General features: G+C 41.8%; 1 protein-coding gene and 1 long non-coding RNA gene across 2 annotated transcripts in view; one reads left to right on the forward strand and one right to left on the reverse strand.

Moving 5' to 3' along the window:
• Nucleotides 1-471: 471 nt before the first annotated feature.
• On the reverse strand, nucleotides 472-10,596 carry LOC124253375. Its single transcript, XR_006892193.1, has 3 exons — nucleotides 10,511-10,596; nucleotides 7,869-7,943; nucleotides 472-2,026 (listed from the first exon to the last, which is right to left on the reverse strand). It is a non-coding gene; the product is annotated as an uncharacterized LOC124253375 (long non-coding RNA).
• A 121-nt stretch (nucleotides 10,597-10,717) lies between these two features.
• Nucleotides 10,718-14,300, forward strand: part of LOC124253374 (macrophage mannose receptor 1-like) — a 62,072-nt gene continuing 58,489 nt past the window's right edge. Inside the window, exon 1 of the mRNA XM_046687123.1 lies at nucleotides 10,718-11,592. Coding sequence (XP_046543079.1) covers nucleotides 11,349-11,592 — 244 coding nt within the window. The 5' untranslated portion in view covers nucleotides 10,718-11,348. The remainder of the gene's footprint in view (nucleotides 11,593-14,300) is intronic.

The following is a 14,300-nucleotide window of genomic DNA, read 5'->3' on the forward strand; positions in this document are numbered from 1 at the left end:
CTCTGAATTAGTCTTGTTTAACCGTGTTAGTCTCACAGCTCTTAATAGTGTTACGGGAGACAGAAACTGATTATATTACAGATGTATATACATGAATAAAATACAAATGTTATAAAATGCTATATAATAAATAATAGTAAAATTAACATAAAAGTAATAAAAATGAAAATATAAATTTACATTCACCTATAAATATGCATTTAAAGATATTAATGCACATATAACCAATTCCTTCTCGCAGCGAGAATAAGATGGCAGGTTTTGGCAGCTACAAAACAAAAAGATAAAATCTAGTTTGCTTGTGTCACAGAAGTTAGTAACATCGGGTTCGGCATTTTCACACATCGAGAGACTGACTGACTGACTGGGTTTGGTTTTACGCCGCTTTTAGCAATATTCCAGCAACATCACGGCGGGGGACACCAGAAATGGGCTTAGCACATTGTACCCATGTGGGGATTCGAACCCGGGTCTTCGACCACATCGAGAGAAGCTGTGATCGCTTATTTGCATAAAGAGGGCACTTCTGTAAAACGTGACATTCATCTACTATTTGATCTTTGCAGTTAAAACAAATTCTCTCCTCTAATGGTAGGGGAGACCGGGGTCAATTGTAACACTTTTTACTTAACTTCTTGTAATTCGATAATAGTCGACTGCTCACAAAGTTAATCGGTATTAACTAGTACATTGGCATCTTGGTTTTAAACATCGGTGTCATTTAAAGTTCACTATCATGTCGTTACAAAGTTATTACGTATCAAATGCAATGACTGCAAGTGTTACAATTGATCCCTAGCACGGGGCAATTGTAACAGGCGGATGGGGCAATTGTAACAAAGAAGGTTCAAATGTAACAATCCGTTTATTTTCGAAATAAAATCAAGATAAAATGTGGAAAGAGGTTATCTTGATCAATTTAACCTTTGTCACCGTCGACATTTAAGATGTTTTGGTTTAAAATTCTTGTATTGGTACGCCCAAAATATAATACAAAGTATAACACCAAAAACTGTCACCCGAGGGCTAATACTATCAACATCACACTGAAAATGTTCTACTATGATAAAATTAGTACAGAACTAACAGAAAACTTTCATCATAATTTGTTTTTCATTATCATAACACAAGGGGAAATTACAAGGGGGCAATTGTAACACATTGTTACAGTTGCCCCCGATGGTAGCAGTCATATTTCATGCCACGTCACATGTTAACAACTTTGGGCTTCTCAAATATTTCTACCTCAATTTTACACTTGAACAGTTAATTTCATACCAAGCAACATTTACTGCATTAAGAACGTTTAATTACGTTTTGTGAAAAATTTACCTACCTATGTGAAAAACAATTTTTCGTCAACTGTATCTCGCCATGAGCGAGCAGCTGAAAAACGCCTGGGTGTGTACCGCAGGAAAGCAAAGGGAAATAACTCTACTCACCTACACCATGCTTGAGCGAAAACCTTTAGAGTAATCGCCCTTGTTACAATATTGACTCCGGTCTCCCCTATATTTGTGTATCGACCGGTTTCTATCTTCAGTGGCGCAACTCCACACCTGAATTTAGCAAGAGCACTTTTAAAATGACGAGGCATATTGGATAAAACGTAAGCTTCTGCTTCACAAGAAAGTTTAAATCTGTTGTAGTTGCGTAACTTATTACCCCCAACATTTCTTCCATGTGGGCTTGCTAACTCACATTTCCCTTTTCCATGGAAATCTTGGTACATTTTCGAGGATACTTCACGGACAACGAACTTCGGACAGTATCTATTCTCAAGAGGGACGAAGTGGTGGTATAGATTAAGACTGGTTAACATTCCGTGCACTCTTGTCGTCCAGTTGTTGTTTTCTGCGTGTACTCCAACGCTGGGACCAGAGCCAGATTCTATGTGTAACTCGGTGATTCTCCATATAGCGTAGACGGTTATACTGTGTTGTTACACTGCTCCATTGTCGGACGACCGTGGGCACCCATCCCATATCTCCTTCGGAGAAGTTGTTTGGGGCACATTTCTTTACACCTGGAAAGAAACGAGTTGCTCTGTGCTGAATTGACAGTGTGGGTGAGTGAGTGAGTTGGTTTGTTTAGCAATATTCCAGCTATATCACGGCTGTTGGCACTGTGGGTGAGTGAGTGAGTTGGTTTGTTTAGCAATATTCCAGCAATATCACGGCTGTTGGCACTGTGGGTGAGTGAGTGAGTGAGTTGGTTTGTTTAGCAATATTCCAGCAATATCACTGCTGTTGGCACTGTGGGTGAGTGAGTGAGTTGGTTTGTTTAGCAATATTCCAGCTGTATCACGGCTGTTGGCACTGTGTGGTCGAGTGAGTGAGTTGGTTTGTTTAGCAATATTCCAGCTATATCACGGCTGTTGGCACTGTGGGTGAGTGAGTGAGTTGGTTTGTTTAGCAATATTGGCAGTGTTACACGTGATGTGTCATCAACAATCATATGTATCCACTGTTTCCTGAGTGGTGGCAGCTGAAGGTTTTACTCACCCTGGATCATCCCGGAGGCTCTCTCTTACCATCTTTGAACTCAGCCTCTCATCAGCGGCAACAGTGACAATTTATGGATCATCATCCGCTAACATTGACACCATGTCCTCGTGGATGGATGGCTGTCGAAGCTCGCCCTTTCAGTTGGAGAGATATATACTTGATGTCGGTTTTGTCTACTTTCACCATGTACAGTATCACTAACAGTTCTGGTGCCGGCAGACATATGCTGCCTTGTGTATATGCTTCAAAAGCTCATTCCAAACATGGAACGTATTGTGCTAAATACGTAAGTTTGTACTAAACGTCGTTAAAACATCGCTTGTAACTTGACCCGAACAGCAATGAGTCGAAACCTGAGATTAGATTGTGCCTGGTATATACAACCCGATCTCTCATGATCCTGTGTGTTCAATCCGTGATCTATTGTGATATATACCCTGGACCCTATTGCAATCAAACCTTTGTAAGTGGCGGGTTCGAATGACATGAAGCTAAAAATAGTAGCCCAATCAAATTATAGTGTTCTTCCATGACTGAAATAAACTGCCTGATCTCCGGTACTCGACCAATCATGTACAACGGGAATGTCTTGTAGCAAGGCAGCTTATAGCGACTCCAGTATTCGCTGTTTTAGTACGCAATACCACCACGCCTTAAGTCGGTATAACAGTAATTCACGAACATTATGTGTCTCACCTAGTTGGGAAATATAAACTATCTGCTTTTTTGCTCTCCATCCTAGTGTTGACTTTGCAGGTGCTCGCTGTTATAGGCAGAGGCAAATTCAACAGGTGCTCTCTTGCCTCCTATTATAGAGGAGTCGGTCATCTGGGGAGTTCAATCCTTGGCACAGAGCGGGTCTGATTATACGTCGTCATATTGTATGACGTTCATTGCATAGTAATGCATACACTATCAGCCTGTTTAGACGAGACTGTTACCAGCGCCGTTCATTCTGCGGTTTAAGACACTACACACGTCCAACACCTTAGGTAAGGAGGAAAAAAACAACTCATTCCCACCTCCCATTGTCACTGATAGGTTAGTTAACCCGTCATCGCCAAGCTAACCCCTAAAACAAACTGTTATAGTGCTAGTTGTGGGGAAACCTTCCTGCTTTCTCGCACTGCTAACTACATGTATATCAACTGAAGCGCACGTAATATCCCTTTGAAGTGCTAACCCTGCCACCCGTTTGGTCTTCATCACTTTGTTGTTGATTAAAGTGTGATATTCTCCACTCGGATGTTGCGATGTTTTTGATTAAGATATTTCACCACAACGTTGAACTATCATATAACAACTAACATTTTAGTTAGTGATCGAGTGAGTGAAAGTTTTCTAAATGGGGCAGTAGGGTATATTCCAGCGATTGAACATAATGAGTGAGTGAGTGGGTTTAGTTTTACGCCGCACTCAGCAATATTCCAGCTACATGTATATGGCGGCGGTCTATAAATAATCTGGACCAGACAATCAACAGCATGAGCATCGATCTGCGCAATTGGGAACCGATGACATGTGTCAACCAAGTCAGCGAGCCTGACCACCGGTTCCCGTTAGTCACCTCTTACGACAGCATAGTCGCCTTTTGTGGCAAGCATGGGTTGCTGAAGACCTATTCTACCCCGGATCTATCACAAGTCTCTATATGGTGCTTTAGGACTGCGGGGACCCTCCATAGGTCCCTACACTGCCTGCATTGCGCTACACGACGTTCTTGCCTAAGTAACCGCCTAGATATAGGTGGAGATGTATGTATTCGAGGCCTGCCAAGTTAAAGCAAAAAACATCCACGATGAAAGTATAAAATATGCGTTGTATTCGAGTTACTGTTGGCACTAATGAATTCATCAATTGGGATGCCTCTACAGATCTGGGTTGTTTTTGGTTTTTTTCATATTTATTCAAATATTTATTATTTTTTGGGGTGGGGGTGGTGTTTGGCTTTTCAGTAATACTACCGTGTGCCGACTGATGTTCAGGTTTCGTTTTTCACTTCCTGCTTTCACACTTGCTGTCACTGATTACACCTGCTGAATCACTACCATGCAATGGACGCGTGCCCGATATATAGACTCAACGCACCGCGCGCAGATCAGTGAATGCCAACAGCTAGTTTTCAATGCCACTTACTTATTTGTCTCAGACATCTTAACCACCTTCTAAAACTGACCATTTCATTATTGATAATTGTGCTAACTATCATAACATTTGACTATTTTTTGCCGGTTTCACCTAGTTTCCAATGACTTCGCTCATCACAGTTGGTCAGATTGCCATTTCAAAAAGAGTAAACATTGTAGCTGTCTTTATGTCAGGGTCAGCAAGAACTTCGGGTTGTGACGAGAAACTTCGGACTGAAACGTTTCATGTTATTGCTAGTAGGGTGATTTGTACATATGTCAACATCCATTGCGCACATTTACGTCTCTACGTGTTCCGGGTACAACTGTGATCTTGTGTTCGAATCCCAAGTCTCCTTTGTTTCTTGATGCATTGTTTATCTGCAGCAGGTCCGTCCATGGGTTCAGTAAACCTGGTGAACGTTTAAGACCCGTGTATAAGACGGGTATGTCCCCATGCTTTGAGTGAGTGAGTTTAGTTTTACGCCACACTCAGCAATATTCCAGCTATATGGCGGCGGTCTGTAAATAATCGGGTCTGGACCAGACAATCCAGTAATCAACTACATGAGCATCGATCTACGCATTTGGGAACCGATGACATGTGTCAACCAAGTCAGCAATCCAGACCACCCGATCCCGTTAGTCGCCTCTTACGACAAGCACGGGTTACTGGAGATCAATATTCTAACCCGGACCTTCACGGGTGAGTGAGTGAGTGAGTGAGTGAGTGAGTGAGTGAGTGTGACTTTAGGACACATTTAACAATATTCCAGCGATATAACGCGGGGAACGCCAGAAACGGGTTTCGCACATTGTACCCATGTGGGGAATCGAACCGAGTAACCCCTTGGCTACACCCTCACCACCCACCCCTACCCCGCCTTGAACTGTGTTGCACTGTTGTAAAACCAATTTCACTCACTCACTCACCAATACTTTGGTTTGGATGTACAATCTTTCTGGGTATGATTCACCTCCCATAGAGTTGGTGTAATATACCCTGCCAATATGTAGCTATGGTTCGGTTGGTATACATCGTTTTATTGTTAATTTTCTGTGCAGTTTTAAAGGTAATTGCACGATTACAAGAATTGATGTATCTTCAGTATATATTTCCTATTATCTTTCTATAGATATGTTTCCTATTACCTGTCCTAAACATTTGCCGACAACGCTTCGTCGATTTTCGTCTACAATAGTGTATCCCTGTTCATGAGGTAAACATCAAGCAACGCCCTCTTGCGGTGAATTGCCCCTTCAATATTCACTTGCTCAAACTCAAATGCATAACCAAAGATGCCTCATTCACACCTGTGATATCAATTCATAGAACAGCGGACACCTGTAGCTGTACATGTCGCGATGACGAGCTACGGGTTGTCGGATGCAAAGGCCTGTCAGTGTCTTTGAATTGTCTGTGTTAGGTTTATTATACGAAGCCTTGCCCGGCCGTACTACTGTCAATACTGTACGTAAGCAAGTCGCCATTGTCCTCAACTCAACTCGACTCTCTGGGGCGTATTTATTTCCATTCATACTTGTAGGTATACTGGGGCATCTAGAGGCTGCATTTTTCCCCGATTTTAGTGTCTCGGAATTATCTTTACACAGTAACGGGACAAGGTGTACCTGTATAAAACAACCTCAAGGCGTTCTGCGGCCTCACTTTACAGTGGCCGTACAAGACGTTACAGACATATGTTAGTACTGGAACGTCATTGTCTATCAAGGTCAGGCAGGCACAGATTCATTAGCCCCGAGACGTGTGAATCTTGAAGGGCTGCTCACACCAAGTCATCCACCGGCATGTCGGACGAGCTCTATGTTAGTATATGTGCCCTCGTTTAGGTCCAGGAACATAAATAGAGTGTACACAATTTCATAACGAATTTATCTCAACGTACACCGAAATATATTGCATGCATGTATGTTTGCATGTTCTTGTCCAAATCGTTAAAAGTAGCCTGCCACAATTAGGCATTTATCCAATTAGCAAATTTTCCACATTCATCAGAAAAAAAGCAGACAGAAAACAAACCTACAGTTATTTCCTCAGTTACATCCAATTCGGAAAATATTAAAACAATCCAAGGAACGACGTCTTTAATTAAAGAAACTAAATATGTAGAAATAATGCCAAGAGTTCGGCAGTTCAGACAGAGAAAGAAACATACGCAAAATGTTTGTCGGGTACATTGAAAATAATAGAATGGGTGTCAGAATACGACATATGTATGGTACAATAAGAAACATGTAGTACCAAAGCTGTGGACTACTCGAATGTTAGCGACATAGTGTCCGCCCCTACCGATGTTGTATGTTGACGGTGTTGCAGTGGTCGGAGGTGCACCTGTGAACAGCTACGTCCTTCCACATCCATAAACATTCCTCGTGCACCCAGGGTCGTGTGTTTTACTAGTGACGTAAACTCCCATTCCGTTCCTGACACACCAAGTTGCAATGTCGAAAGTATATTGCTCAAAGCGGCGTGCACCAAACGCACTCACTTATGCTAGGAGCCTAGGACATTACAAGTCAACTCTCGATATGAACTCGCGACCCTAGGACTATTTGCACTGAAGGCGAGGTGCATGTTGAGATGTGTAACCTAAATCAAACACATATACTTATCTGCCCTTGGTTTGCGTGTGCCAAGCGGCATGTTTGGCAGCGAAAATATTCCGGCGTGTTTGACCCCTAAATATCTATCTCAGACTAGGAAAAGTGTCCTTTTTCACATATTGTTTCCGTTTTCTTGATATTTGAAACTTCGACTTCCGCGTGGTGTGTCATAAGCTCGACCTTCGCTGACTTCCGGTGGGAACCAACGGAGCTAACTCGTGGCAAATGTTTCGGAGAGTTTCTAATAGAGGCCATTCTAGGGTACACAAGTTAATGTGCACAGTTCCGGTTTAGATCGCCTATTCTCCAATTCATACATTCACTTTGTGCTGCTTTTTTGTGACCAGGGAGTATATCCAGCTCCCTTGGCTGGTCATATTCCGGCTTGTACGCCCTGTTATACTCACCCAAGGGAATTAGGGGTATTTTAAAAGCAGGTTGCCAGCAACTTATGCCGGTCTTAAGAGGTGGTCGAACTCGGTGATTTGGTTGTCGTCGTACCTGTCGGCGTCGACCGCTGTTGCTAATAATTTGAATAACTAGTATGTCGCAGTCACAGATCTGGAATACTGCTGAGTGCGTCGTTAAACAAACACATTTACCTACTTACATGGTCAGACACTGCGTATGTCTTTACAAGGAAGGGTCCTTCGGTTTGCATTTCCCAAGCTGGTTATACGAGTGCCTGTATACAAGAAGAGGGGAATTTACAGGTGCGCTCGTGTGTCCTGTTGTAAGTGATGAATTTGCAGATGCTTACTGTACACTATTGTAAGTGATGAACGTGCAGGTGCTTACTGTACACTATTGTAAGTGATGAACGTGCAGGTGCTTACTGTACACTATTGTAAGTGATGAATGTGCAGGTGCTAACTGTACACTATTGTAAGTGATGAACGTGCAGGTGCTAACTGTACACTATTATAAATGATGAACGTGCAGGTGCTAACTGTACACTATTGTAAATGGTGAACGTGCAGGTGCTAACTGTACACTATTATAAATGATGAACGTGCAGGTGTTAACTGTACACTATTGTAAGTGATGAACGTGCAGGTGCTAACTGTACACTATTGTAAGTGATGAACGTGCAGGTGTTAACTGTACACTATTGTAAGTGATGAACGTGCAGGTGTTAACTGTACACTATTGTAAGTGATGAACGTGCAGGTGTGCACTATTGTAAGTGATGAACGTGCAGGTGTAACTGATGAACGTGCAGGTGCTAACTGTACACTATTGTAAGTGATGAACGTGCAGGTGCTACACTGTACACTAACTGTATTTGTAAATGATGAACGTGCAGGTGCTAACTGTACACTATTGATGAACGTGCAGGTGCTAACGTACACTATTGTAACTGTGACAGGTGCTAACTGTACACTATTGATGAACGTGCAGGTGCTGTAACTGTACACTACTGTAAATGATGAACGCGTGCATGTACACTATTGTAAATGATGAACGTGCAGGTGCTAACTGTACACTATTGTAAATGATGAACGTGCAGGTGCTAACTGTACACTATTGTAAGTGATGAACGTGCAGGTGCTAACTGTACACTATTGTAAGTGATGAACGTGCAGGTGTTAACTGTACACTATTGTAAGTGATGAACGTGCAGGTGTTAACTGTACACTATTGTAAGTGATGAACGTGCAGGTGTTAACTGTACACTATTGTAATGAACGTGATGAACGTGCAGGTGCTAACTGTACACTATTGTAAGTGATGAACGTGCAGGTGCTAACTGTACACTATTATAAATGATGAACGTGCAGGTGCTAACTGTACACTATTGTAGGTGCTGAACGTGCTGGTAACTGTACACTATTGTAAATGATGAACTGTAACTGTACTATTGTAAGTGATGAACGTGCAGGTGCTAACTGTACACTATTGTAAATGATGAACGTGCAGGTGCTAACTGTACACTATTGTAAGTGATGAACGTGCAGGTGCTAACTGTACACTATTGTAAATGATGAACGTGCAGGTGCTAACTGTACACTATTGTAAGTGATGAACGTGCAGGTGCTTACTGTACACTATTGTAAATGATGAACGTGCAGGTGCTAACTGTACACTATTGTAAGTGATGAACGTGCAGGTGCTAACTGTACACTATTGTAAATGATGAACGTGCAGGTGCTAACTGTACACTATTGTAAGTGATGAACGTGCAGGTGCTAACTGTACACTATTGTAAGTGATGAACGTGCAGGTGCTTACTGTACACTATTGTAAGTGATGAACGTGCAGGTGCTTACTGTACACTATTGTAAAACTGTACACTATTGTAAGTGATGAACGTGCAGGTGCTAACTGTACACTATTGTTGAGTGATGAACGTGCAGGTGCTAACTTACTGTACACTATTGTACACTAAATGATGAACGTGCAGGTGCTGTACACCATTGTAAATGATGAACTGTACACTATGTACACTATTGTAAAGTGATGAACGTGCAGGTGCTAACTGTACACTATTGTAAATGATGAATGTGCAGGTGCTAACTGTACACTATTGTAAGTGATGAATGTGCAGGTGCTAACTGTACACTATTGTAAATGGTGAACGTGCAGGTGCTAACTGTACACTATTGTTAGTGATGAACGTGCAGGTGCTAACTGTACACTATTGTAAGTGATGAACGTGCAGGTGCTTACTGTACACTATTGTAAATGATGAATGTGCAGGTGCTAACTGTACACTATTGTAAGTGATGAATGTGCAGGTGCTTACTGTACACTATTGTAAGTGATGAACGTGCAGGTGCTTACTGTACACTATTGTAAATGATGAATGTGCAGGTGCTAACTGTACACTATTGTAAGTGATGAATGTGCAGGTGCTTACTGTACACTATTGTAAGAGATGAATTTGCAGGTGCTTACTGTACACTATTGTAAGTGATGAATGTGCAGGTGCTTACTGTACACTATTGTAAGAGATGAATTTGCAGGTCTTCCCATGCTCCCTATTGTATATGATGAACGTGCAGGTGCTCTTTTGTAAGAAGTAGTGATTTTACAGGTGCTCTCTTTTGTTTAGTTCGAAGTGAAAATTCTCTTGACTTGGAAAATAATGAAAATGCATTCATTCAGAAGCTAGTTTCATAGTCAAACCATGCATGTACAGCTGCATGTAACCGGTTATGCATTATGCATTGCGAATACAAAGCCCAACATGTCAAAACTATCAATGAGTACCCGCACAGTGCAAGGTACATCCACGCTTCTACAACTTACCTGTGTTAGGTTTAATGTTAACGCTACACCCCTTACACCGTTTAATCATCACGCACAGACCTAATTAGCTTCGTAGTTAAAGTGTCTCACCATTAAAGAACCCACTTCCGGGTACGTATATATCAGCTTAAACCGGATCAACGAACCGGTTTCAGTCTTATATATGACATTTCACAACCCATCCGAATCCCTACCCGGTTTTATATCGAGGAGACATGTTTGTGGACATGTAGCGATCTGATTTCGCGATATGTGTTAAGTTTCACTCATTCATAAATACACCGTATGGCTACACCTCAACCCAACAGCTGATCACGTTGACCGCCTATCCAGTCCGTCCAATCAACCTGCCTGTGGCCATAGATAGTGGGCGGTTTAGCAAATGGGCACATCCACTGTGAAAATTAGTGCCAGCATTAGTGTTGATTTCTAAATTAAGACAGGACCACAACGCGTGTGATATTCCACATTATACCTGCTAGTGTGTCACCGTGTAAAGTGCTGTGCTGATTCCCCTGGTTGTGCGAAGCTTGTCACCTGGCGAGACAGCCATTCAAACAATGTCTTCACTACGATATGTCATTCATTCGGTCCCTGGGAAGAAAGTGGTTTAATTCGGATACCACGTATTCAAGGAACACATGTACCCGAGGTTACAGTGAGCCTGGGATATGGGGATCAATTTGGCGTTCACTTCGACGTCGTTCCGTCCTTATTAATTCCTGTTTGTGGCGTTGAGTGTGGTGTTCCTAGCACTGTAAACGCTGAATGGAGCGAGGTGTCTCAAGAGAGCAGGAATGATCCGCGTGGGCCAACTAGAAGGGCTAGTTCTGTGGTCATGAATGGCCGTGTGCTTACCTTGACGCTAATCATTCTCGTCATCCACGTCCAACACTTCGACTTGAAAAAGCATCGTCATAATGACCGTCTTCGACATTGTGGGCGCCAATGCCAACACAGTATTGTTAAGCGTGTTGAACACCGAATGGAGAAAACAGTTAATCGAACCATTCGCAAAATCCGCAGGGAATATGAGGCATACCAGAAGAAGTATGAAAGTTTGCTGCATGCGATGAGAAAAGGTAGGGTAGACACTATTTTCTCGACTCACTGTTGTTAGCCATTACCTTAGTGAAGGCCCGATATATAGTAGGTCATGCACCTATCTTATACACAGATTGACGGGACATGTTACCCGGTGCGCACAGTCAGCTGACAGAGACACGGTATCCCGACCCCAACCCTCTCCTCTGTCAGAAGGCTGGATACAGCAATCATAAGCACTTTTCATGCTGAACATCCTGGTGTGACAGACTTTACAGGTTAAATACGTTGTTTACGCTCATATATAAACATGATGAAATACGCGATGATCACCTTGAGATGTCGGTTGCCTTGGTTCGTCTTATGTAACATATTGCGGTGTGATATCGCTGATATACACCTCCAGCCCACGTGGGTTGACTCAGAATCAATTTAGTTTTGCAATCGTTTATATGTTTCACCGTTCCTCTAAGTTAAAACTTTCCCCAGTAATTTGGCAGTGTCCGAGTCAGCCCCCACCCTCCCGCCCCGTCTTGACGTCTGAGTAATTTGCGTTTTAACTTCCTCATTAATATATTGAGGAACATTTTATTGCATTTAAGTTTAGTTTCTGTGTAGGTGTTACAGGGAGTGTTTTTGAAATAGTTCGATCCTTGGTATGTCACAGCACTGGAATGTATATGATGCAGTTCACAAACATGCGTGCATTCATAAATAGAAATATATAAATTTATACTCATTTTGAAAGATACAAAAATGGCTGTTTTTGTAGTGTAGATTCATTTAAAAAGTTTGGTGAGTGTTGTACAGACTTTGATTGCCCTTAATTTTATCGGAAGTAATAATACTAGGTGGGCCATGTGGAGGTATCCAACACAAGCATGCTTAGATCACCTAATGTCCTGACTTAAGGATACCAGACTCTAGTATACAAGCATGCACACGTTACACCGAGAGAAGTAAAGATGGCGTCACGAAACATGTAACAATGACTTGAGGCTGGTTGTAAGACAACATTTTGTCATCAGTATACTTTTAAAGAAGTTCACGCTTTTGTCCATGTGTTCTGTGTTTCCAACAGTTCTTGCATGCATTGTCTGCCCCCCCTGTTCTAGAGAGGACATAGTCTGAATCCCCTAACAAGTGTTACAACTAACGTGTGCCCATTATAGACGTGGACGGTTATTTTCATGTTGATTCTTGTTGAAGACGAGGAGCTCATCATGCGTACTGTCATGGTTAACCTGTGTAATGAACAGAATGGACGTAAAATTACATTGGAGATGAGTTAGGAAAATGTGCATTTTCGGGAGTTTCTTGGTTAGGTTGTGATATGTTGAAAATGCACTTGTCTCATGGTGTTTAAATGAGAGTTTGGGCATATCGACGAATAAAGAGGACTAAATCTTTCGATATTTATGAAAGATTCATAAGAAGTGCACGTTCAGGATGTTAGGCTGTATACGCATGTGACTAGTGAGTTTATTTTTAGTGGATCTGTGGAAGGAATTCATATTTTAGTGAATTTTATAGTGAAGGAGTGCATGTTTTAGTAAGTTTTATTGTGGGTTTGGATATGCTGAAGGAGTGCTTGTTTTAGTAAGTTTTATTGTGGATTTGGATATGCTGAAGGAGTGCATGTTTTAGTAAGTTTTATTGTGGGTTTGGATATGCTGAAGGAGTGCATGTGCTAGTAAGTTTTATTGTGGTTTTGGATATGCTGAAGGAGTGCATGTTTTAGTAAGTTTTCTTGTGGGTTTGGATATGCTGAAGGAGTGCTTGTTTAGCAAGTTTTATTGTGGGTTTGGATATGCTGAAGGAGTGCATGTTTTAGTAAGTTTTATTGTGGATTTGGATATGCTGAAGGAGTGCATGTGCTAGTAAGTTTTATTGTGGTTTTGGATATGCTGAAGGAGTGCATGTTTTAGTAAGTTTTATTGTGGGTTTGGATATGCTGAAGGAGTGCATGTTTTAGTAAGTTTTCTTGTGGGTTTGGATATGCTGAAGGAGTGCTTGTTTAGCAAGTTTTATTGTGGGTTTGGATATGCTGAAGGAGTGCATGTTTTAGTAAATTTTATTGTGGATTTGGATATGCTGAAGGAGTGCATGTTTTAGCAAGTTTTATTGTGGATTTGGATATATTGATGAAATTGCTCTCTTGTGCACCACTGTAAGTGATGCATTTGCAGATGCTCTCTTGTACACTATTGTAAGTGATGAACTTGCAGGTGCACTCTTGTTTCCCATTGTAAGTGATGAACTTGCAGGTACTCTCTTGGGCACTATCCTAAGTGATGAACTTGCAGGTGCTTTATTGTGCACTGTTGTAAGTGATGGACCTGCAAGTGCTCTCTTGTGCACTGTTATAAGTGATGAACCTGCAAGTGGTCTCTTTTGCACCATTGTAAGTGATGAACATGCAAGTGCTCTCTTGTGCACTGTTGTAAGTGATGAACCTGCAAGTGCTCTCTTGTGCACCATTGTAAGTGATGAACATGCAAGTGCTCTCTTGAGCACTTTTGTAAGTGATGAACTTGCAGGTGCTTTCTTGTGCACTGTTGTAAGTGATGAACCTGCAAGTGCTCTCTTGTGCACCATTGTAAGTGATGAACTTGCAGGTGCTCTCTTGTGCACTGTTGTAAGTGATGAACCTGCAAGTGCTCTCTTGTGCACTATTGTAAGTGATGAATTTGCAGGTGCTTTCTTGTGCACTGTTGTAAGTGATGAACTTGCAGGTGCTCTCTTG

Source organism: Haliotis rubra, unplaced genomic scaffold (genome assembly GCF_003918875.1).
Source record: "Haliotis rubra isolate DU_JTF1 unplaced genomic scaffold, ASM391887v1 Scf54, whole genome shotgun sequence".
Taxonomy (NCBI): Eukaryota; Metazoa; Mollusca; class Gastropoda; order Lepetellida; family Haliotidae; genus Haliotis; species Haliotis rubra.